The sequence below is a fragment of the Musa acuminata genome, chromosome BXJ1-6, assembly GCF_036884655.1.
Source record: "Musa acuminata AAA Group cultivar baxijiao chromosome BXJ1-6, Cavendish_Baxijiao_AAA, whole genome shotgun sequence".
NCBI classification, from domain to species: domain Eukaryota; kingdom Viridiplantae; phylum Streptophyta; class Magnoliopsida; order Zingiberales; family Musaceae; genus Musa; species Musa acuminata.
In genome coordinates, this window is record NC_088332.1 from 39,775,900 (window position 1) to 39,799,842 (window position 23,943).

Genomic DNA, 23,943 nt, shown 5'->3' on the forward strand with positions numbered 1-23,943 from the left:
GATTTCGAGTATACCAGTAATATTTTATCTTTTCAAAGGATATGAGTTTAAAAAAATGCATCTAAAGGTAATGGAGATTTGTTATGTTCGTTGATGAGGGTAATAATTACGATAAGACTTGCGTAACACCCGCTGATGCCTCGCTCCCCTGTTAGTCTGACACCGCGTGACTGACACGGGTCGTAACGCCAACCGAGGCCCATTAACGACCGCTCATGTTCGACTCCGCACGCTACGCCGATAGCGATGTCAGACGTCATCAGAAGGTACGATCCTACCCCCTGCGGGTAAGCACATCAGGTAACACCGAACTCCTCTATAAATACCCTTGCATTCTAAACGAAAAGGGGGGGGGAGCAAGATAGATAACAACCCCACTACGATTATTTACTGACTTGATCGTCGGAGGGGTCGGGTCGAGCTCTCCCATCCCGACCTGTGTACAGGGACGAAGGCGAGACGTTTCTCTCCGGGCGCGTTGGCAAGGAACCCCCTCCCAAAGGAATCGACGACCCGTCATCCGGACCCGAACCATGTCGCGTCGACCCCGAGGTCACGGCTAAGAAGTTGTTTACACTAACACAAAGATACAAAATTAATAATTTATTTAAGTTAGCTTTCTCATTAGTACTACATAGTCAACATCATTTGGTCAAATAGATTTGGAATGTTGGCCTTAGACACATCATTTTCTCTTTATATATATAGTTTTTCTAACACTTGTTTCTGTCAATAGCGATTCATACGGATTATATGATTAAGTAATAGAAGGTGCGGTTAGATTAAGGGTGTTACTGTACATGAGATGGTTGCACAAATCTCAAGCCCATCAAACGGTGCATCCGGGGCTGCAAAATATTAGAAACAAATATCTAAAAAGAAAATACATGTGTCTTAACCATAGTTATATACCTCTGGTGACTTGAACTCGAACATGGGATTTAGGACGACATTTTGGTATGGGTTAGAATTCAACGTGAAGAAAAAGGAGGTGATTTCATAGAAGCTGATATGATAAAAGACCCCATTGACGGTAGTAGACAATGAATAAAGTGATAATGCTAACACACACTGCATGCCACACTAAACAAGGATTACAGATGAGACTCCACCCAATAACAAAGACTCACTGATGACATACTCCGATATATTATTCCCATAGCAGCTATTATTACTAGTAACTCTTAAATGGCATCAAACCTCACTCAAATGACTTCACTCCGAGGCCACGGCCGGCTCCGCTGCAGCCTCCTCGGCGGCGGCCGGTGCTGCAGCTTCTTCGGTTGCCGCCTCCGGCTCCTCGACCGTCGGATCCGTGGTCTCCTCAGCTACGGGAGCGGCGGCCTCGGGTTCAGCCTCCGGCTTTGCCTCCTCGGTAGGCTCCGCTGCTGCCGGTTCGGCCTCGGTGGCTACGGGCTCGGCCGCGGGCTCTTCAGCCGGCGTCTCCTCAGGCTCTGCTGCTGCTGCTGCTTCTTCTGCTGGGGTTTCTTCTTCTTCTTCTTTGGGCTCGTCGACGGCCGGAGCAGGAGCAGGTTCGGCCTCGACGGCCGGCGCAGGTGCAGGTTCGGCCTCGACGACAGTAGCAACCGGGGCATCAGTCGGAACCTCAACGACAGGAGCTGATTCGACCTGCATGAAGACGACAGAAGGAGACATTTAGCTCTAACTCGGCCGTGCATCGGTGTGGATGACGACTGAGCATGCAGATCCAGGAGCTCTTCCTAGGAATCACATCTTTCTAGCAGATCTAAAGTAGATGCAGGCAGAGTTCAACCCTCACTCCATCTCTACATCCGAGTGTTCCCGAGAAGAGAGATAACAAGTGAGTTCATGCTCTCTTCAGGTTCGGATAGCTACACCAGACATGATCGAACCTGAGATCATCGATCTGATCTCAAGTAAACCCCCCCACACAACACAACCTACTCTTTTGCTGATCTGATCTGATCTCTAGGCAGGAGGATCATGACAGAAGCCAATTGCAGCTGATGGCTCATAGGACAAGGTCGTGGCTCACCTCAACAGAAGCCATGGGAGAAGGTGAGAAGAGCTGAAGGAGAAGAAGAGTCGAGTGACAAGTGATCTACCAGAGCAGTGGGGTGGGAGAGGTCATTGGGGATGGAAGGGTATTTATACTGGGATGCAATGGCACTCAGAATCTTTACAGACAACCAGCCACGTACGATTGGCTGGATCACACCATTAGTTTACTCTCCCATCTCCAGTCATCCAAGCACCTTTTGCCCATCTGTGTGTGTGTGTATTATTTTCCGTGATGCACTCCCAGCTATAATGGATTGATATGTGCACTCCCTCCATCTTTGGATATATGCTACTGTGTTGGTAATATGAACAGAAATTATCTTAGTAATTCACAAATTATGTAAACGCGATGAATTATTATTATTATTATTGACTATAGTAAACAAGATTACATAAAAAATCTCATACGATTTTGATTCGACCATGCGATATCTTGTGGTACTCATGTGAGGATTGATGACGTACGAAGACTGGAACGAAATCGGATGGACGCGGACCGGATTCTAGGGATGGTGCAATGGAGTTTAAAGTGAGAAATGGTGGGTGATAGCAACAGAGATTCGTAAAGGAGACGGGAACGGGAATAAGATGCAGCATGGCGAGCTGCCATTGGCTGCCAAAGAGGACCTCCGAGTCTCCCCCACGCCTCCTCCCCCATCGTTGTCGTCTCCTCCTCAGCTTTTGCCTTCCTAGAGCTGGGAAGGACGCGGCGCGGGCCCCGCGCAGCGTCCGGGCAGTCGCTGGGCGGTGCCGTGGTGGCCCCCGCTCCCCGCGGAAGACGACGAGACGCCGACGTGGACACTGTGCCGCGAGAGCTCCTCCCCGCTCTCCCCTCCACCGGGTCGGCCTGCGCGACAGCTCAGCCGGGCCCGCCCTACTTCGACGTGTCTCGCGCCGCCCGAGGCAGTCGCCGGCCCCAGTGAACCGACGGCGGGCCAGCCCTGAAGATTCCTCGGGCGATGGAGTCGTGTCATCCCTCTTGTCCGGTCACCATCTTCTCCCCTCTTCCCATAGAAACGTATCTTATGTTTCTACGTCGGATTCGATCAGCCATATTTCTCATACCAGAAAATAAGATGGGATCAGCTATAATAATTCACCTTAAAGAAGGATCAACATAGGAAAAATAGCATGGCACGACAAGTGAGAGAAGGCCAAAGAGAAAAAGGCATCGAGCATTTGACGATCCCTCCACATGTCCTCCACTTGATCTGATAGGGCCAATTCCACCGAAAGGCTCACAAACCCTAGACCCAATTCGACGCCAAAAGCGTGGGGGCTACACCATGCCATCTCATGCTCGTATTATAGTGCTCATGCCATGGTTTTTGACAACACAAAGCTCATGGCTCCACCTCCTTGATTTCCTTTCCCGACCATGATGCCTCTCGTGATGCATGTCTTCTTCTTCTTCTTCTTCTTCTTCTTCTATTGGAGTGCCCTACTTTCTTGTTGGGGACCGACCTTTATCAGATCTTCCCAAGCTTTCGTTGGAATCCCATCACCGCCTTTTCTCCTTGTTTTGATTATATATACATTTATATATTCAAGAGGATGTGCCTCAAAGAACAAGGACATGATCGATGTTGTTGAATCTGATGTGTTCGATGGCTGTAAAGGAGATGCAGGTGATGTCATTTGGATGACTAGGTAGGCACTGATGAGTCATCTCAGCTATGTTGCTAAGGAACCTTTTCCTACATGGCTTACTGACTTGGGTTGGATTCATGGAGTCATTTGCGCTTGGCCGCAAGTCCTGATTGCACTGATGAGTCACCTCAGCCATGTTCCTAAGGAACCTTTTCCTACATGGCTCACTGACTTGGGATGGAGTCGCGGAGCCATTTGTGCTTGGCAGCAAGTCTCGATTGGAATGGAGAAAGGATTCCTTGAGAGTGCAAAGCTGGTGCACAAGATGATTCAATCGATCAAAGGTAGGTTACAATTTTGAGAAGCAGATCAACATAAAACAATAGTACTTTTTTCAAATTTTAAAAAAAGTTCAATTATGATATAATTACTTATGAGATGATCTTGATAAGAGGAACTCTCCTAATTATTTATTCTATACCTTTTACTCTCGCTTATAAATAGACAAAAACCCCCTAGGGACTATACATATAACACAATGTATAAAAACGTAGATGCGTGACAAAATTAAGAGATTATATGTCTTCTCTCATTTCCTTTTGAATCACATGAATCAATCAATAAGAGATTATAAATATTCTCTCATCTTCTTTTTGTTCCTAAATTCATCGCTCATAATGGTCTTATGAAAGATATGAAGAGAGGAGAAGACAAATCTAGTTCTTATGATAGATCGATATTACTATAAATCTTCGATCCAATGATAATATACTTATAGATCAGATAAACGCTTTATGAGCATCATCGAAAGGCATGTATCATAAATTTACAGATATATTATTTTTTGATTTTAGATTTTGACATTAAATTTTTTTATAAAATAATAATATCTTATAATTTTTATGCTTATAATTAGTATCAGAGCCATAGTTTTAAAATTAAATACTTTAGACCTATTTGTTAGCACCTTTTACTCATGAAAATGTGTTAATTAGTTTTTATTTATGATGCATGAATAATTAACGGTATTATCGATTTGTTTTTCTATCTAGTTCATCGTATTATTTACTTGCAGGCGATATAAGGTTCCTCGTGTTTGATCAATAGACTACTATTGACAACTTATTGTTAACAATAGTATTATTGAGGACAATGACCTACGGTGGTCTTCTGCTTAATTGCAAGCAGTGACTATGTAGCATTGCTGCATGTGGCAGCTATGATAGCACCATTGAGTGCGACAGTTGTGATAGCATCATTGTCAACGGTGGTTACAGTGACTATGCAGCGCTGCTATATACAGCGACAACGACATCATTTGTTGGCTATGGCTAACGTTAATTGGATGCCAGAGACTATGTGTAGGCAGTGATTGTGCACGGTGGCAATGGCCGCACCTCGCGCAAAGACCATAGATGGTGCCTATAGTGTCTTGCGTAAGCAGTGATTGTGCATCACGGCTATGGTGCCTTGTGTAGGTGGCGATCATGCCCCATGCAGGCAATAACCATAGAAAAGGAGATAGTTTAGGATTATTTAAAAGATATTTTTCCCCCTCAAAATTTAGATAATTCTAATTTATATTCGTAAGTTAGCTTTCCATTATACCAGTAAGAATTAAGAATTTTCTATTATATATCCTACGTCAAAATTATAGTTTTATCCATTAGAGATTAATTTTTTTAAAAAATTATGTCCTCAATTATAAAATTAATTAATTTGATTTATTTTAATCAAATACTTTGATCAAATTAAAAAAAATAATTTTTGATCAATTTTTATTTTTGCATGACCTAATTGGATTAATATTTAGTCCAAATTTAGGCTTTCTTAATTAAATATGGTTAACTAGTCTAAGGGTTCTATGTAAAATTAAAAAATTATAAATTATAAATTTCTTTTATATTTTTCTCATATCACTTTGATTATATTTTGCAAATGATAAATAAAAGTTTAATTATTATTCTTGGATATTTATTCGGTTATAATTTAATTATATTTATTTTTTTAGATTAAAGTCTTCTAATTGGAGATATAGATTTATATGTGTTAACCTAAACGATTCACAAAGAAAATAAAAGAAATATAAAATTTGATATATAAATTAAAAAAAATTTATTTATGACCTCAAACAAACTTCTAATTAATGAAATATAAAGTTTCTTGATATCATTACTTTATTTAGATTTAAAAAATATTATTGATTAATATTTATATCTTAAGATCAACGAGAGTAAGTTTATCATATTAATCATATATATAGATAATATTTTATTTATAAGCAGTCATCTTAGTTTATTATACCAAACTAAAATAATTTTTATCAAGAATTTTAAGATGCTTGACATGAATGAAATATCTTATATTATTAATATTGAGATATTTAAAGATATATTGATAAGAATATTTCAGAAGGGATATATTGATCAGAGTCTTATAGAGATTTAGAATATAACTTTATTCAATAAATGATAAAAGTAAATGTCTCAGTTAAAACAAATATTTTTAAAAATGACTTGAAAAGAATCAAATAAAGAAAAATAATTTTTATATATGCGCAATTGAAAGTATATTATATGTTAAGTCTATGCTAGATTAGATATTAGTTTTATAGTTAAAATATTATATAAATACTAGAGTTACCTAGAAATAAAAATACTAAAAGATTGTAAAGAAAGTAATATTATATATGAAAAGAATAAAATATTATATGCTCATGACATTAAATCAACTTGAAATAATGATAGTTTTCAAGTGTTAATGTTAGGATCAAGAGCACTAAGAGGGGCGGGGAGGGGGGTGAATTAGTGCAGCGGAAAACTTTTCGAAAATCATTTCGAAAAACTTTTCGGAAATCATTTCGGAAAGCACTAAAAAGACTTTCGTATGAAAATCATTTCGGAAAGAACTTTAACTTGAGAGCAAACGGAAGTATAGATGATGTAAAGCAATAGAGACAGTTTGCAGTTAAGATAAAGAGCAGAATGTAAATGCAAATCGAGATTTAGAGTAGTTCGGTCAATCTTGACCTACATCTACTTTTGGCTTCCTCCTTCGACGAGGTCATCGACGTCCACTAGAGGCCTTCCTTCAATAGGCGAAGGCCAACCACCCTTTTACAGCTTTTCTCCTTTTGACGGGCTTAGGAGACAACCCTTATAGATTTTCACTCATCTCTTGAATGATCAACGCATAGAAAGAAAGAGGGAGAAGAACTTCTGGCCTTTTACAACACTTTTAAGCTCTTAAATACTCAGAATAAAACCAAGCTTTTGGTTGCTCTTTCATGTAGAAATGGTGGGGTTTATATAGGCCCCAATCAGTTTGAATTTGAAGCTCAAAAGTGTCATCTCTCGTATTTCCCGGGTCCTGACGGTACCACCGCCAGAGTTGGGTGGTACTACTGCTTGGTATCTGATACTGAGCAGTACTATCGCTTAGTCTGGGCGGTACTACCACTTGACGTCGCTCAGAGACCGAGCTCAGACGGTACCACCACCTAACAGGGGCGGTAGCATCGTTGGTAGTAATAACTACCGACGGTACCATCACCTAACAGGGGCGGTACTATCGCCCAGAATTCCTGGGAGACCAAGTCTCTTGGGCGGTGCCACCGCCTAGCAAGAATTATGGGTCCGAATAGACTGATCCATTCGACCCAATTTGAGTATGCCAGGGTCCCAGTTGGCCCCAGATTAAGTTAATAGGATCACCTCCAAATCCTAACTTAATATACATGCTAACTACAATAATTAAGACATCAATACTATAGATCATGTTCCGGTGCGTTAATCGTTTCTTCCTACGAGCTTCCGGCGAACATCCGACGAACCCTCGACGATGCTCCGACAAACTCCTGGCAAACTCCTAGACTTGCGATGATCCTCATGGCGAGTTCCGACTAGCTTCTTTGGCAAGCTCCTAGACTTCTCGAATTGTTCCCATAGAACCTTTGACGACCGTTTGGACTTCCGACGAACTCTGAATCCCTAACGTGATCTTTGTCTTGACTCCGGCTCAACACTTGCTGCATGTCTTACTGCCATCATAGTTAATCCTGCACATGTAAAACAAACTTCGATCTGGACAATTAATACTAAGCATTAATCAAGTTGTTCGGCATGTCATTGGTCCCTCGACGCTTCCTCCGATTCTTCGGCGCATCATCCTCTCTTGCAGCCTATTGCCCAATCGGCCAGTTGACTTTGCAACTTCGATATCCATGGCGTAATACTCGCTCTTCTTGGCTTGATGCTCGAATCCATGGCCCGAAGCCTTTTGTAAATACGTCGACTGATCCATCGGCCTGACGTCCAATCTTCTAACATGTTCCTCCAGCCCAACATGATTTTTTCTGCTTTAATTGTCTCATCCTGATCGAAGCATCCTGCGTCACTCAAAACGTAGATTAAAACATAAACATATATTGATTGGTTTCATCATCAAAATCCAAGATTCAACAGTTAATTCTGTAAATTACCTCAATAATAGGAGATTCATTTTACGGTTTATATCTTTGTCAATTGGAGGGGCAATTTACATAAAAAAATATAAAATAATATAGTATTATATTTTTGACAATGGAAGTTGATTTTGTGGTTTGCTTTAAGGTCACTAATGAAGCTTTATGACGGTAAAATTTTATCTTAGGACTTGGTGAGGTTAGACTCAATTGCCAAGTCATTGAAGATATTTTATGATATATCATAGTAATTTTTTTTCTAAGAATGATAAGTACTATTACATCTCTATGCATTATGATATAAAATACTTAATGATTAGATTAAAGAGTCTAAAAATTAATTAATATTAATTAATAACTTAAGCATCACTATATTGATTGACAATTCACTAAGACTTACAACTTAAAGTGTTTGAAAAAATATACTTTTGTAATTGTTTGTAAACAATCTATAAGATATGGTGATGCATGTTTGAGTTGACATTATAATTGATTTTTTACTTACATACTTAAAGTTATTTATTTTTATTATTTTAGTCATATTTATGTATGTACATATTATGTTTAAATATAATAATAAGATTATCTTGACAATATAAATTGCATGAGCCATTTTGTATTATATTAGAAAGAGCTAGTAGTATTATGGTATATAGAAAGAAGTATGATATTGATGATATACAACTCACATTACTAATCAAACTTAATATAGTATTATTATATTTATTGGACTTATTAGCCTATATTTTTTAAAATTCATGCACATATAAATAATTTTTAAAATTTAGAATCTAATTGGATAAAATTATTTTTAAATAAATTTTATTTTATTTAATTTTGATTTTAAACCCTTTTATATTTTATCAATTAATAGGTCAAATGAGAAAATGTTAGATTATGTGACTCTATCTAACTGGATAAGATATATAATGGATATGATTGGATTTTGATTATAATTATCGACCAATACAAACAAGTCTAATTATGATATGATTCCTTAGAAAATGACTTTGATGAGAGCCTATAAACAAACAAGACCTCATAAGGACTATACACACAACACATAATGTGTTGAGACGTAGATACATGACATGATTGAGAGATTACAAATCTTCTTTCATCTCCCTTTAGTCATATGAAAGATTATAAATCTTCTATCGTTCCCTCGTAGAAAGAGAAGAGAATATGAGTTTAATTCTCATTATAGATCAACATTACTACAAATCTCAAATTCAATGATGATGTACTTATATATCATATAAAGATTTTTTTTTAGCAACATTGAAAGTTACGCATCATAAATTTAAAGATCTATTGTTATTTAATTTTAAATTTTAATATTAAAATTTTTCATAAGATAATAATATATTATAATTTTTATGCTTACATGGAGAATACTCATTGATTTGCTACTTATTTAAGAAATATATCTCACACCACTCTATTAATTAGAGGTTCTATACTGATTTAAGCATTAGACTAACTATACCGAACATACTCTCAAGCTAGTTTTATAGGAGGCATATAAGGTGATAAGGTGAGAAACTTGGGCAGATAAAATTATTACCTACCATTTGTGCACAAAAGAGCATTTTATTGGACATAAAATGCCAACGTTGAAAAATACAAGAGAGTTCTCTTTGTGTTTGGGATGACCCATTTTGTAAACAAACTTTGGACCTAATAATTGATTTAAAAGTTAGTGAAAGAGGAGAAACATTAACAGATTCTTGCACTCGTTTTGTGAGTAATATATACTTTTATCTTTTTGTTAAATTATGTGGTGTAAAATTGTTTCATATTTGGATGAGGTTTAATGTGGATTCACTAAACATGATCTAAGAATTTGGAGGCCTGTCCTTTGTGTTTGTGATCACATAATTAATTAACCCTTTTTTTTTTTTTGTGGCTGGTGAGATTTTGAACATTATATATTTTTGTATTTTTGGGTGGGGTCTTCGGCCCAATTGCCTTTTTCGGCAAAATTCCTTGATGACCCACATATTTGAAGCTATAAATAATAGTATTGATTGAAGACATAAAAACAAGGAAATTCTTTCAAACTCTTAGCCTATTCTCAGTGTAAATCCATATAATTATTGAAAGAAGCATTACTAAACTTCAAAAAAAAAAAGTCTAATTTTTAGAAATTATGATAGAATGCCCTCATTCTTAAAAATTTCAGTAAAGCATTTTTTTTTCTTATAGGATAATTTTGTCTCTTTACTAGACCCCATTGGTCATTACTTGTGCCTTTAGCTACCTGTGTCTTCATACACAAGTCCCTCGTCACTTCTACCTTCTCCCTTTACATCCGCATGTGGACCTCTAGTTACCTTCACCTTGCTACGTGGGCCCTTGGTTGCTTTCGTGCATGGGCCCCTCAGTCTTCGCTCGCTACCCACATCTACCTCTGGCAATCTATACCTTTGCCCCATCTCCACCTCTGTCCCATTGCTCCTACCCTCACCATCCATCGTCATCACCCTAACTATCCCTATTATCCTTGTTGTCACCTTAGTGGAGGGGGGCACAGGCGAGGATAACACGGGTGAGATGCACATGTGAGGACAACAACGATAGTAGAGGAAGAGGGGAGGAAGCCGAGGGTGATAATGTAGAACGAATACGACTAAGGGAGAAAGATGATCAAGAGTAGACAAGAGCGATGGGTGAAGGGTGAGGGGCTCACATGTAGAGGTGATCAAGGGCAGAGGTCATTATCAACAGGGCAAAGGCAGCGAACAAAATCATTTTTTAGAAAATAAGGGCTTTTCATGAAAATTTTTGAAAATGAGGGTGCTACAAAGTTTTCTTAAAACTAATGATTTTTTTAGAATTTATCATTATAGCTATGTTCTATAAAAAGAAATTATCAAATTTACCATATGCTTTTTTTATACAAAAAGTAATTGATAAAAGTAGAATTTAAACTTATAATCTTACACTAAACTATTAAGATCTTTACCAACTAAACTAATAAAAATCTTTGTATATATTTATTCAAAAAATAAGTGTTGATATATTAATGAAAGAACTAACTAGAATTTAGTATCATAGTATTTGAGGAATTTAATATTATATCCTCAATATAGTTGACAAAATTATAAGCTCAAAAACATTGAGGATAAATAAAACTTAATTTATCGTATAATTTATTTTTAATTTTATTTCATCTTAATTTTGCTCATCTAAAATTCACTATAATAATATTAAGAATAAATAAAACTTAAATGAGCTAACTAGTATATGTGTTTTAAAAGAATTATGATTAAAGTAGAAAAGATTTATAATATTTTGAATATTACTCGATGAATAGATAACAATAAAAGAAAATTGAAGCATAAATCTCCTTAGTTTATAAATATTATATGCATTCATAAAAAAAAATTCTTCATGGTAAAATACTAATTATATAGTAAGGAATGTCGAAGAACTATAAAGTTTGGTTTGAAAGTGAAAAGATATAAGTATGACTTTTGTATGTTTCAAATTAAACATTATAAAAATCCTTTTCAAATATTTGTTAGGTTGATTTTGATGTTTTAATATATATTATAAATAATATAGATTCATTTTAATATGAAAACTAAAAAGAGATAAAATATTCATCATTACAAAGAATTATTTTTAAGCGAAGGCATCAATAGTTAGTATTTATCACTTACATCTAGATACGATTCATTTAATGGATCTTGATGATATATGTTATGTTCTTACAATCCTAAAAATTTGGGTTTCTTATCTAAAATTGTCAGGATATCGTTTCTCTCTTTGTAGTTATAAACTTAATATGATTTAATAAAAGTGGGCTCATTGCATAGGGGTTGCCTCGCTTGCTTATTCATGAGCCTTTGATATCTTATGGTTACTCGTAGCTTTTGCACAAAGGTCCATTATGCGGGGCTGCCCCCTTCACTTGCAGCCCTCATGTAAGGGTCTACCATCGCCCATAGCCCACAATGAGCATAGGCCATGTAGACGAGGGATGGGTAGCCAAGGACAAAATGATTTTTTTTAATATTACAAGAGAAAATGATCTTTTAATATAGTCAGAGGCTCTTTATAAGAATTTTTTAACTTGAGCCGCTTTAAAAAAAAATCTAATTTAAGATTTTTTTTAATGAGAATTCATTTTTTTTTAACAAAGGATAATTTAAAAATCTAAATTGTGGTGCCTTTGTCGTCCTCGTTGTCACCTTGATAATTGAGGTTGTAGACGATGGTGAGGGTGCATGGTTCTATCGTCCCCATTATTGATCTTAGCAAACGATGTCATGGGCATGGACAACGAGGGTGAGGTGATCAAATGATAAATGAAGAGGGGGAGAAAAATCAAGCATGATAATGAGTTGAACATGACTAAAGGTGAAGACAGTTAAGGATGGACGAGAATGACAAACGGAAAGATGGGGGCTTATGCATGGAAGCGACCAAGGGTGGATATCATTGTTAGTACGATGTCGTTAGTAATAAAATCATCTTTTAAGAAAAAAAAGAATCATTATGAATTTTTTTTTGAAAATGAGGATATTTTACAAAAAAAATTTAAAACTGATGAATTTTTTTAAAAAGTCATCCTTAAAACTATCTTCTATAAAAAATATTAAATTTATCATATATATATATATATTATAAAGGATAATTAATAAATACGAAATTCGAATTTGTTAAATTTTTTATCAACTAAGTTAGTTAATATTTGTACATATATTTATTTAAAAAAATATTATTATTATTATTATTATTATTATTATTATTATTATTATTATTTAAAGGAATAATTTATCATATACTTATTCAGATGCAACGAATCGAAGGGGCCACACCTGAATCAGCTGATGCACGCAGTCGCAATAATTCAAATGTGTCAGTGTACGCTACCACAAAGACATTAATTCACATCTGATGGACGGAGAGCGCAGGGACTGCACTGCCATTAACATGTGCTGATGCATTCCGATACATGGTCTGAAGAGTAGCAGCAGTACTTCATTGCTTCCACCCGCGTTAGATGTAGAGGACGATCGAGTACGCATCGACGTCACTGCATGTGTGCCTGCGATCTACCAATGGATACGACTGTCGGTTGGAGCGAAAGAGAGGGAGCAAGGGGAAGGGAAGGTTGATGGTGGTTCCGAGGAAGAGGAAGAGAAGGTAAATGGTCAAAGGGGACGCTGGTGCCTCCACTGCAACTTGCTGCTTTGAGCAGAGTGATGTAGACTGAGACGAAGACTTCGTACTCACACCACATATATGTATAACATATATATATATGTAGATAGATAGATCGATGTAGAGAGAGAGAGAGAGAGAGAGAGAGAGAGATCATGTGGGCATGATGGTGATGAGTCAAAGTGGAGGACTTTTGGGGGAGAAAGGATGATGAGAGAGACAATTGATGAGGACTCGAGCTTGGCTGATGCACCGGAAGTTGCCTTCGCCATCAGCTTCAGAAGACGAGCGAGCAACTCCACCGGGATAGACGTCGAGAATGATAAGCCTCCCTGACGTCGTTACTGGAACTGGTTGGGCGTGAAGGTACGTATGGCACATGCATGCGTATTTCATGGGCTACGTATAAGATGGCATGTTATGGGCAATGCAAAACCACTGCTCTTCGTGTGCGTCCGATTGCAACATGATTTGACCTCTAATCGCAAAGCATCCTTTTCTTTTCATAAAAAGAAATATAACATTTCTATTAGTTTTACAGTGAAAATAAATAATATTATAATTAATTTATAAAAAATATTATAATTATATTACTGTTAATTTAATTCAAGTATTTTAATAAATAATTTAAATTGCATTTGAGTTAGGGTTCACTATTTGCAATCGATCTTACATGACATACAATTTGATTTTTTTTTCTGAAGACAGATAAAAATATTAACCACATTAATCTTTTTAAATTATTATTTGATACTGTGACATGCCTTTGTGGTCAGCCCTAACTGTATTGGAGGCGAAAACCATGAACACATGACATATGTTTGAAATGTAAATGACAAGTACATGAAAAGCTACAGTATAATGTCGTCTTTTAGGTGCTGAACCGATGTAGCCAATAGATATGTTATCGAGTGAAGTACGTGATGAGCTGCAGCGGCATGCACCCAATCAAGCAGCCTTGTCTAAGTTAGATTGCCCCCATTGACACTTCAAGGTCACATCATTCCCCTAATCAAAGTCCTCCACTGCCATCACTCCCCCCCACACCCTCTGTGGACCTACAGCAGTAGTAATGGTGGTAGCAGCAGTACCACCAGGTGTAAATGCACTTGCATGACTTGCATGCATGCACGCATTGCAGGTGCCACCAGTTTCCAATACAGCGTCTTCTCTTTTCCTCTCCACCCCTCTCTCTCTCTCTCTCTCTCTTTCCTTCTCTTCTCCCAGACACACTGACACAGACATAGACACTGACACAGTAGGCTAAATATGACCTTAGAGAGAGAGAGAGATAGATGGAGACGTGAAGGCTGTCCTTCTTAGAACCACGGGTTTTGAAGCGAAGGAGCGCTGAGGTTACCCTTGGCCAAAACGTCAACACCACAACGGACTCGGGAACCCGAGCGTGGGGGGCAGTGGAGAGGAGGAGCACCTGATGCAGGCTTTGGGATGGGAGCCATTGAGCAAAGCAAACAGGCAAGCGGTAGAGAGACATGGCAGAGGGAATGGGGTCTTTCGTGGCAACGAGTTGGCTTCCCGATGTGAGCCTAAGCCATGCCTCGTAAAGAAGCCAAAGGTGTGGTGTAGCTTCTCTGTTCCCGTGACCACGACCCTCCCCTACGACGAGTCTCTTCTTCTTCTTCTTCTTCTTCTTCTTCTTCTTCTTCTTTATCTTAGCAGCTGATGTATGATCTTGGTTGAAGGATACGATGAACAGGCGGCACATTCCAGCATTCGGGAAGTGGGACTACTCTGATGATCTACCCATCACGCAGTACTTCGAGTCTGCAGTGCAGGCTGGCTTAGTCCCAGGCCAATTCCTTGGAGAAGATTCTCATCTGTTCAAGGTGCCACCAGTAGCCCCAGAGAAACCAGCTCATCACCACCAACAGCAGCAGAGAAAGGTTCTTATGTCTGCTGAGACTCTTTTCACTCTTGCTTTGTTGTAGGATCTCACATGATTCCACTGGCTTTGGTTTGCGAGGTGAAGAAAGGAGAGAAGCAGCATAGGAACGGGCAAGACAGAAAGCAAGCAGGGGAGGAGTGTGACACCACCGCAAGGAAGCTGAGAGCTCCCAAGGCCGTGGACGAGGACTTGTACAAGATCCCACCTGAGCTCCTCTGCCGGAAGCCCAAGAGGGTATCATCAATCATTTGCTTCCCGTTCTCATGCCGAACCACTAACAGTAGCAGTAAACGTGATTCGCCTCCACCGTTAATTGGGTGCAGAAGAAGTTGCTGAGGAGCTTGTGGTCAGGATGCCTGGGACTCAACTGCATTGCGTGAGAGAGCAGTAATGAAGAGTTGGTACACCTCCCACTTTTTTTCTTCTTCCTCTCTTCCTTCTTTAATCGATGAGGAGATGCGACTCCTCTGCTTCTTCTCTATCGTGTTCTTGTTCTTGTGCTGATGTATCATCATCAATCATTCAACTGCCTGCAAAAAGCAGGGCAAGTGGGAGCTGTAGTAGAGTCTGCAATCCTGTGGCGTGGTGCGGTCTTTGATGCTAGCGAGCGTTCGTCACTTCGGGAGCTGCGCACGGTGGAGGGACGTGTTTGACGATGGAGTAGTTCGAAACGTCTCCAAAAGGCTACGGTGCTGCTGCGTCGTGGAGTCCTTCCCACGCTTTCATTGCTTTCGAGTTATACCCTCTAAATGTTTGTGCCTACACCCATCCACTTTTTCGACGCAATCCACCGAATCATGTCTACATTATAAATTGTCTCTTAATTATTTATATTAATGAAATAGGTGATGTTTAAGGTGGCACAGTTCACTATGAGACTACGAAATTACATGTTCCGATCTTTATATTTTTTAAATGTTATATTAAAATTCTTAAACATTTAGATATTTATAGTCAAAAAGAAATTTAATATCTAAATTAATTAAAATTAAACTCTTAATTTCTGTACATTTTCCGGATGAGACCTTTAGTTCTCAACATTTGGTGAATGGATATTAAATTAATATTTCGAATATTTATCCTCAAAGCATATTAACTAAAATATGTCGAGAGATGCGGTTAACTAAATATTATTCTACCCAAAATATTTATCCTGAAAGCCTTTACCGATACAACATGCAGCATACAGTATCAAAAACGCTTTTTTACAGTATGAAATTTGAATTTTGAGAGACTGCACCATTGCATTTGTTGTTCTATTCGATTCCGAGTGTGAAGTATGTCGTACGTTGCTTCCTTTTCATCAAGCAGGTTGTGGGTAAGAAGTAGTTAGTTGGACCACCGTACATGCTATTTATTTTAGTGTGAAAAACATAAATGTAAGGAAAAATCAACGTAAAGTACTTTCCCTCATCCATTTTGTGGCTGACCACTTCTCCCCACTTAGTACTGGACATCCCGCATGCAAACTGTGTGGATCAAGTCTTCCATTAAGCCCCTGAAATAATAATAACAAAACATTGATTAAGATCAGATGGTGGTCTGTGAATTTATTTTCCCCTCATTTTCCAGTGACTAAATACAAATGTAAAAGGCAATTTATGTAGAATGGCAAATTTGAACTTTCTATAGTAGGTTTGATAGCATTGGGAAACGGAGGGTGAGATCACAGACCAAGCTCCAGAAAAGAAGTGCATCCCCTTGGCTTGGCTTCACACAAAGCCCCCTAACCATCATTCCTCCACAACTGCATTCACCAGCTGCGGCCTGATGTAGGGAAAGTAGTAGAAAGATTAGCAGACTGGGGCAAGAAGATATTAAAACATATGGACTAAAGCTTCCAACATTATAGTTTGATTTTTCACAAACAGCATGATCTTGCCTGATATTAAAAAAAAAAAAAGTCAATGATAACAAGACAACTAAATTCAAATTCACAAATTATACTAACCATTGGAAAGTAGGTCTCACCCCCTTCAACATCATCGTTTAAATACATTAGCATCGTCGCTACACGTTGGCCTCCTTTCTTTATGTGAGTCTGCATGCATTCGGGGACTGGTAATGTTCGTTTGATGCGCAGAAGAAAGAATCAAGATGTTGGTGAAAGAGAAAGAAATCTTACAATGTTAGTGAAGTAATCAGAATGTACACTGTAAAACTGACTTTGTTTATACCTGCACGAAAAGTAGTATCCCATAACTAGCAGGATCATCTTTCTCATATTTTTCTTTATGTTCTAAATGAAGTATATACTTTTTTAATTTAGTACCTTAGTACTTGCATTTGCTCACCATTTTCTGCAGGAATTTGAGAAAACATAGCAATCCGGTTTTCGATAGCCTGTGTTGATAACAAGAGAACAAAACTTATAAGAATGATATTGTAAGTTGAACTTATTCGACTGAAAAAGATGAGCAAGTCACCATATATACTTTGGAATCAAACACTTGAAACCTATCCCTTTTTTTGGTTCCATCTTAATGAGAAACAAATTGCAAATTTCCAGTTTAAATGAATGGTTCAAGCAACAAAATAAGCACTGTTAAAGCTTGTATAAATATTTGGCCCTTTTCTAACAACTTAGGCATTATTGATAACCTAATAAAAAATCTTTATCATGACATCAGAGCTCCTTCAGATTCTGGTGGTCTTCATTGTCGTACCTGCTTAGGTTTCTAGAGGATCCTTTGTGATCTTGATTTATCTCTTATTTGGTCTTCTTTACTCTCTTTGTTCTTTATCATGGCAGACTCAAACATCATCCCAAACTGCAACCAATATTCCAATTGATATCCATCTAATTAATACTTCCATTCTTCTATTGATATCTTAATTACAACCAACTTGCAAGCTCATTGGCAAAAAAGTTGCTTGAATAGTCACCAAACAACCAAGTTGTTCATCAAAATCAAAGAGGATGGGTTAATTGAGGATGATCTTATTTTGAGACTTGGGAAGCGATAATTTTATGGTTATGCCTTGGCTGTTTCATTCTGTGCAACAGAAAAATCAACAAACCACTTCTCTTCCTTTCAATAGCTAGAGATTTGAGATGTTGTAACAAATGCACTAGTTTATGAATTAAAGAACTGGATTTACGTTAACAAACAAGGGTCATTATCTGCGTCCAAGAATTACAGCCAGCATGCTGAAGGGGCTGTGGCTGGCTAGAATACTAGAGCTTCCCTATTTTATCAGCTGTTGGTGTTGCTACAGTTTCATGTTTGGGTAATGTAGGAAGGAGGCACTAAATTTTAAGACCATGGAAACAAAGAATCACATGTCAAGAAAACAGGAGACTGACACCCTATTCAAAGGATTATATAACCTCAGGTGGTTTTGTATTGCCATTTAATTTCTTGCATACCGGTGATTTAACAAACTGTATATATTGATTACATGCGGCGGGCTGGGGGTGTTGGTTTGCTGAAAGAAAAATCCAACACTTGAAGTTGCAAGAGCTCTAGTTTTCCAAATGGGGAGTACAAAAAAACTTATTAGGGGAAACTATCTCAATAGCCACTTATTTAATCAATATGCTACACCCTAAAATCCTTGATTTTTAGAAATTTTTTGGATCATTTGAATAATTCTACCATAAAAAAAGAAACATTGGAAAACTTCCTCTTGAAATGTTTGGTGTCTCTTTTAATCACATTCAAAGTCAACATCAAACAAAAAGATCCTAAAGCTCTTGAGTTTTCTTGACTACTCACTCATGTAAAAGGGATATAAATGCCATCATTAATCTTGTTGAGAGTCAGCTATGTTTCTCAAACACTTATCCTCAGGATGAGAACATATGTAAAGATCATGATCAGTAACTTATTCCTAGTTCCTAAATTAATAGAAGATCCACCAGATCTTAAATCCTCGCCTATGTACTCTCCCATTAATAGTCCATAATGTTCAAAGATAATGATCAATAACTTATTCCTAGTTCCTAAATTAATAGAAGCTCCACCAGATCTTAAATCCTTGTCTATGTACTCTCCCGTTAATAGTCCATAATGTTCAATTAATAGTCATAAAAGTTGCTTAAAAAGTATAATTTATGTAAAATAAGGAACCAACCTGTATAATTGGCAAATTTTGCTCTTCTGAAGTTAGAAACATACCAGAACTTGTTCGAACCTTACTCTTTATACCCTGGAGAAAATAAAAATAGACAGAAAGGTAAGTGCAACAACTCTTCGGAACAGATACACAGCACACTATGATGGCTGACAGGTTTTGGCTAACCCAGTTATGAATACAAGTAAATGTATTAGACCTGTATCTTCTGTTGTAAAATCTTCTTTCCAAGTACTCTAGTTCCAGAAAAATTCTCATTCTCACCACCAAATTTGTTATGATGAAGATAGTGTCAAGAGATACACCCAAATTGTTTCTTTGACTATGGGAATTCATGACTGGGTGTGAAGGGCACACTATAATATGTATTATAGACAGGTCAACAAGTTCAATAGTTTTCTAGAACTTCTGAAATTTTAAATGTACAAATACCTTCATGAGAAACTTAGCATTTAGTCTCAAAATTAGAAGTATAGTTGACATAAACACAATGATAGAAATCTTATGACATTTTATTGTTAAAAAAAGGAGTCATATGTTAATAAAGAACATTGTTCTTAATTAGGTCTCTTCATTGTTATTAATTATTGATATACAATTGACCAAAACCAGGAAAACAATTGGCCATAAGCATTGAGGTTTGCACAAATATTTACCAAAGAGAAAAATAGGAACAAAAGAGAACATTTCTCAGCATAGATGCTTGTGTGATTATGTTCAGAGCCATCATCCTCCAACTTTTACCACCAAGTTTCAAGGAATATATTCTTAGTAACATCACAAAGTTGCCTTTTTTTCAAAGGACAGGATAGGACACAGAAAAATTAGACCATATGAAATCCACCATTCATCCAAGTCAATCCAGCATGTAAACCAGCATTGTCTCTGGAAAGTATGTCTATCATGCATTAATTAGTATCATGATACTAGAGATGAATTGCATATTAAACATGGTTCCATAATCTTACAAGAATATGACAGTACAAACACAAAGAACTAAGTAGGTCTTTAATATTGTTCTTAACAGAAATAGGACAGTAAAAACTTGCCTTCCCCGTTTTGTCATCTATCACCATGGAGACCGCTAGGCGAGGTCTACCAATTGCTTTAAGATAATCACATTCCTACATGTGTAACAAACATGAAGATCTTCATAGCAACTTCCATGCCAATTTGTAAACATATGCACCACATAGAACAAAAACATAAATGAAAGCATAAGTCTCTTGTTTCATATGGACAATGATCATAATAAATATGCAAACCAACCATCAAAACACCATGCATACCGAGCTTATGGAAATAAAATAAAATATACATGGAAAGATATAGATAGCATATAATATTGTGCAGAAGTTTGGCAAATGCTGCATAATTTACAGTCTTGAAGAGTTGACGATAATATAAGCAGAACTATTCTTTGAATAACTCAAAAAGACTCCCATCTGAAATATCTAATATCAGGTCACTTTCAAAAAAGATGATACTGTCAAGGGACAAGAAAGGAATTATGACCACTAGATCTAATGAAAATGTCAAAACAATAACATAACAGCATATTAAGTACTGATAAAGAGAGCATCCTCTAATGAATTTGGCATTTCCATGGTGGACCCAGTGAAGATATAATTTAATAAGTAGAACTGAAATCACAGACAAACTCAGTTTCCATCAGCATATAATGATCATATTTGGTGTCAATCAATTATTTATGGAAGTACAAAGCCAACAATATTTCTTAGGCTGTTTTTAGCTGCAACAAAAGCCCATGGAAAATAGCTCTTTGAAAATTCTTCCCCATGATTCATGTTTAGAAAGAAAAATATGAAACTGAAAAATCAATCTAGGAAGACTAACTACAATCTTTGCCAGAGTTCTCTGAGAATGAAAAAGGAAATTTATCCAATTCTTCCTACCATCTAGTTTTTCCGGCTGTATTGATGTTTCAGAAGAAGTTGTCTATATATAATAAGCTTTCTAGATGGTTGACTGGCTTCATTTCTTCCAAGTTATATAAATCACTAGTGATATTTCCCTCCATATCATTCGAAACAGAAACATCAGAAGTACCAGAGAGGATGGAAAACTGGTAGAATATAGTTTAATGAGAAACAACACGTATTAGTGGACAAAACTTGCATCCCAAAGACTTCTTTGACAGTAATTTCACTATTGGTTGCTAACATGTAGAGGAGTTTGATGTTACATGAGGTGAAAAATCTGACAACTATAGTAAGATAGTACTACCAATATAAATTTATAAGAAACTGCAAAGAAGTATGAACATGAGGTAGTTCCAATATTCTCAAGATACAAATCATTTTTTCTTAGCCTATGTTTCAAGAGTTCATTTGACCAACATAGCTCATTTGAAAACCTAACATAAAAAATAAAAATACCTAACATGAAATGGTTCTTGAAAAAAATGTTGCTTATGAAGCAATTCTAAGTTGCTTTAGTGCACTTTGTAGTATTCAAGGTACTAGACAAGCTACATCTAATTGCACTTAATTGTTATTATTAAACACTTACTATTTCTTATCTATAGTATTCTTTTATAATGATACTTTCTATGTATTTTTGTTTTTTAACATAGAGTGTATGTCAAACTCAAGTATGTTCTTCAGTCAAACCCCAATTCTAGATTTCATGCAACAATTGATAGTGGACTTGCTAATAAGAGTTATTCACCTACTAATCAATAGTTGAGACAGACTAAGTTGGACAGAAAGTATTTTGTTGCTAAAATACAAGTAATTGCACAAAACTCATCATAATTCTTGGACAAACATGACTTAGACCACAAGGTAATATCAAAGATTGACAAGTTGAGAACAAAACTAATTTATCAACATAAGAAATTTTTTATACACTAGTTTTTTACTTAAAAGATTAGGGGCCACCTGTTCATCTACTCAGAAATGTAACAAATATATCTAGAAAAGTCACGGTAAAAAAAAACAAAAAAAAGAAATCAATAGAAGAAAGACAAAAGAATCTTGAAGCAATAGGAACAATGAAATAATCAAGCATAGTCCAAAATAATCATGCTAGATGTGACTAGAATTTGAATAATTCTCATTGACTTTCCTCCTTTATGATATCTGTCATATTTGCTAATTAATCTGCTAGAAGACTAAACTTCTTCATGAAGAAAGATAGCATCAGTAGCTTCTCATAGTTATTAAGATAATCAACATACTAAAGTTGATTACAATAACACTCACTTGGTGCCTTCTACTCATGGTGTAAAACAACAGGAACAATGAAATAATCAGCAACTAGATGTTTATGTTTCTAATCAACAATAGTCTATGGAATTCTAGTGCCAAAAAGAAGCAATAATTTGAAGATCAAAATCATCAACAGGAAATAGTCACACCTGCATGCTTAAGAAATTATGAAAAAGAATAATTCGTGGTGACCAGCTGAGGATTTCAGGTCTTACCTATATAAATAAAAATAATACATTAGTTGAGAGGATAAAAAGATAGTTCTGACATTTAAGAAGACAATTCTGTGCTCAAATTGAGATTTGATTGTGCCAAAGACATATTTTTGTCAACAAGAACATATCCTTTTGAGATCATCAACTAGAGGAAGTAAGAACATATAGCTAAAGCCAAATTTCATCTCACACAGTTATCAAATGTCCATATACTTATGCTTACTAGGCAACTTCTGAAGGCAGAGATTAGGAGACCAAGTTCTAACCAATTGTCATATTCATAGGCTTCATTAGAAAATAGTTTTAGCATATTTGTCAAATCTTAATCAGATCAAAAAGTCAATGATGACATTTTTCACTAGCAAAGGTGTCTCGTGGTTTTTCATATTGCATATTTGATGATTAGCTATGGCATAGTACCAAAAAAAAAGATCAGAGCATGTTGACAGTTTGCACATGTTTTTGAGAAGGTATTTCCAATATTAAGATATGTATGTACCCTGATAATTCCAAGCTATAGATCAACTTTGACCGATAAGAACATAGGCACGCTCCAACCACATGCTTCAAAAAAATAAAAGAAGGAAATCTATGACCCAAATTAATCCTAAAATTCCTTGTTTAGTATTTTGAAAAAAGAAGCACTACAACATACTGAATTCTATTTCTTTCTCTCCTTTTTCATAACCATACTATTCTTGAACCAAAAAAAATTGATGATGATCAATCTAATTGACAAGTGTGCTACAATGGTTTAACAAGTGCTCAGGTGCTATTTAATCTTTTTACTATGCATATTTAATTTAATGCTAATCTCATGGGGGCTTCTTAAGTTTAATCAACTTAATGATTACAGGAAAAGATGTTAATGATAGTGGTGGTAACAACATCCTACCATGCATCAAAAAGAAAAAAAAAAACATCCTTCCCGCTTTAATAGATAAATGGCTCACAATGAATAGTTGAAAATTAGAATAACCAATTTAGAAACAAGAATATAAATACAATTATTCCATTTTGCAACTATTAGTGACTAAAATGTCATCAGATATGATATGATCAAAAAATTAATTTCAGAACATTAAAAAAGAAACAGTAGATATCAGTAGCAAATTTTTCATTATGACAGTGAAGTCAAAACATACAGATCCATGATGAACCAGAATAGTTTCCTTGTCATTTTCCCAATGAGAAGTGCCTACGAGCAATAGTTTAAAAAATGCAGTTACCGCGTCTTGTATT

At 36.5% G+C, this 23,943-nt stretch overlaps 3 protein-coding genes across 3 annotated transcripts; 1 reads left to right on the top strand and 2 right to left on the bottom strand.

Annotated features, from left to right (window-relative positions):
- Positions 1–977: 977 nt before the first annotated feature.
- On the bottom strand, positions 978–2,170 carry LOC103989269 (uncharacterized). Its single transcript, XM_009408071.3, has 2 exons — positions 2,018–2,170; positions 978–1,629 (listed from the first exon to the last, which is right to left on the bottom strand). Exons 1-2 carry the CDS (start codon positions 2,030–2,032, stop codon positions 1,216–1,218), a joined length of 429 nt encoding a protein of 142 aa, XP_009406346.2. The 5' UTR covers positions 2,033–2,170; the 3' UTR covers positions 978–1,215.
- A 12,301-nt stretch (positions 2,171–14,471) lies between these two features.
- On the top strand, positions 14,472–16,041 carry LOC103989270 (uncharacterized). The gene is made up of 5 exons (XM_009408072.3): positions 14,472–14,846; positions 14,974–15,174; positions 15,261–15,410; positions 15,500–15,577; positions 15,720–16,041. The coding sequence occupies exons 1-4, from the start codon at positions 14,706–14,708 to the stop codon at positions 15,554–15,556; spliced, it is 549 nt and encodes a 182-aa protein (XP_009406347.2). The 5' UTR covers positions 14,472–14,705; the 3' UTR covers positions 15,557–15,577; positions 15,720–16,041.
- Positions 16,042–16,305: 264 nt separating this feature from the next.
- LOC135677829 (prolyl 4-hydroxylase 1-like) lies at positions 16,306–19,382 on the bottom strand. Its single transcript, XM_065190238.1, has 6 exons — positions 19,254–19,382; positions 17,449–17,519; positions 17,302–17,353; positions 17,128–17,217; positions 16,851–16,943; positions 16,306–16,674 (listed from the first exon to the last, which is right to left on the bottom strand). Exons 1-6 carry the CDS (start codon positions 19,293–19,295, stop codon positions 16,567–16,569), a joined length of 456 nt encoding a protein of 151 aa, XP_065046310.1. The 5' UTR covers positions 19,296–19,382; the 3' UTR covers positions 16,306–16,566.
- Between the last annotated feature and the right edge of the window lie 4,561 nt (positions 19,383–23,943).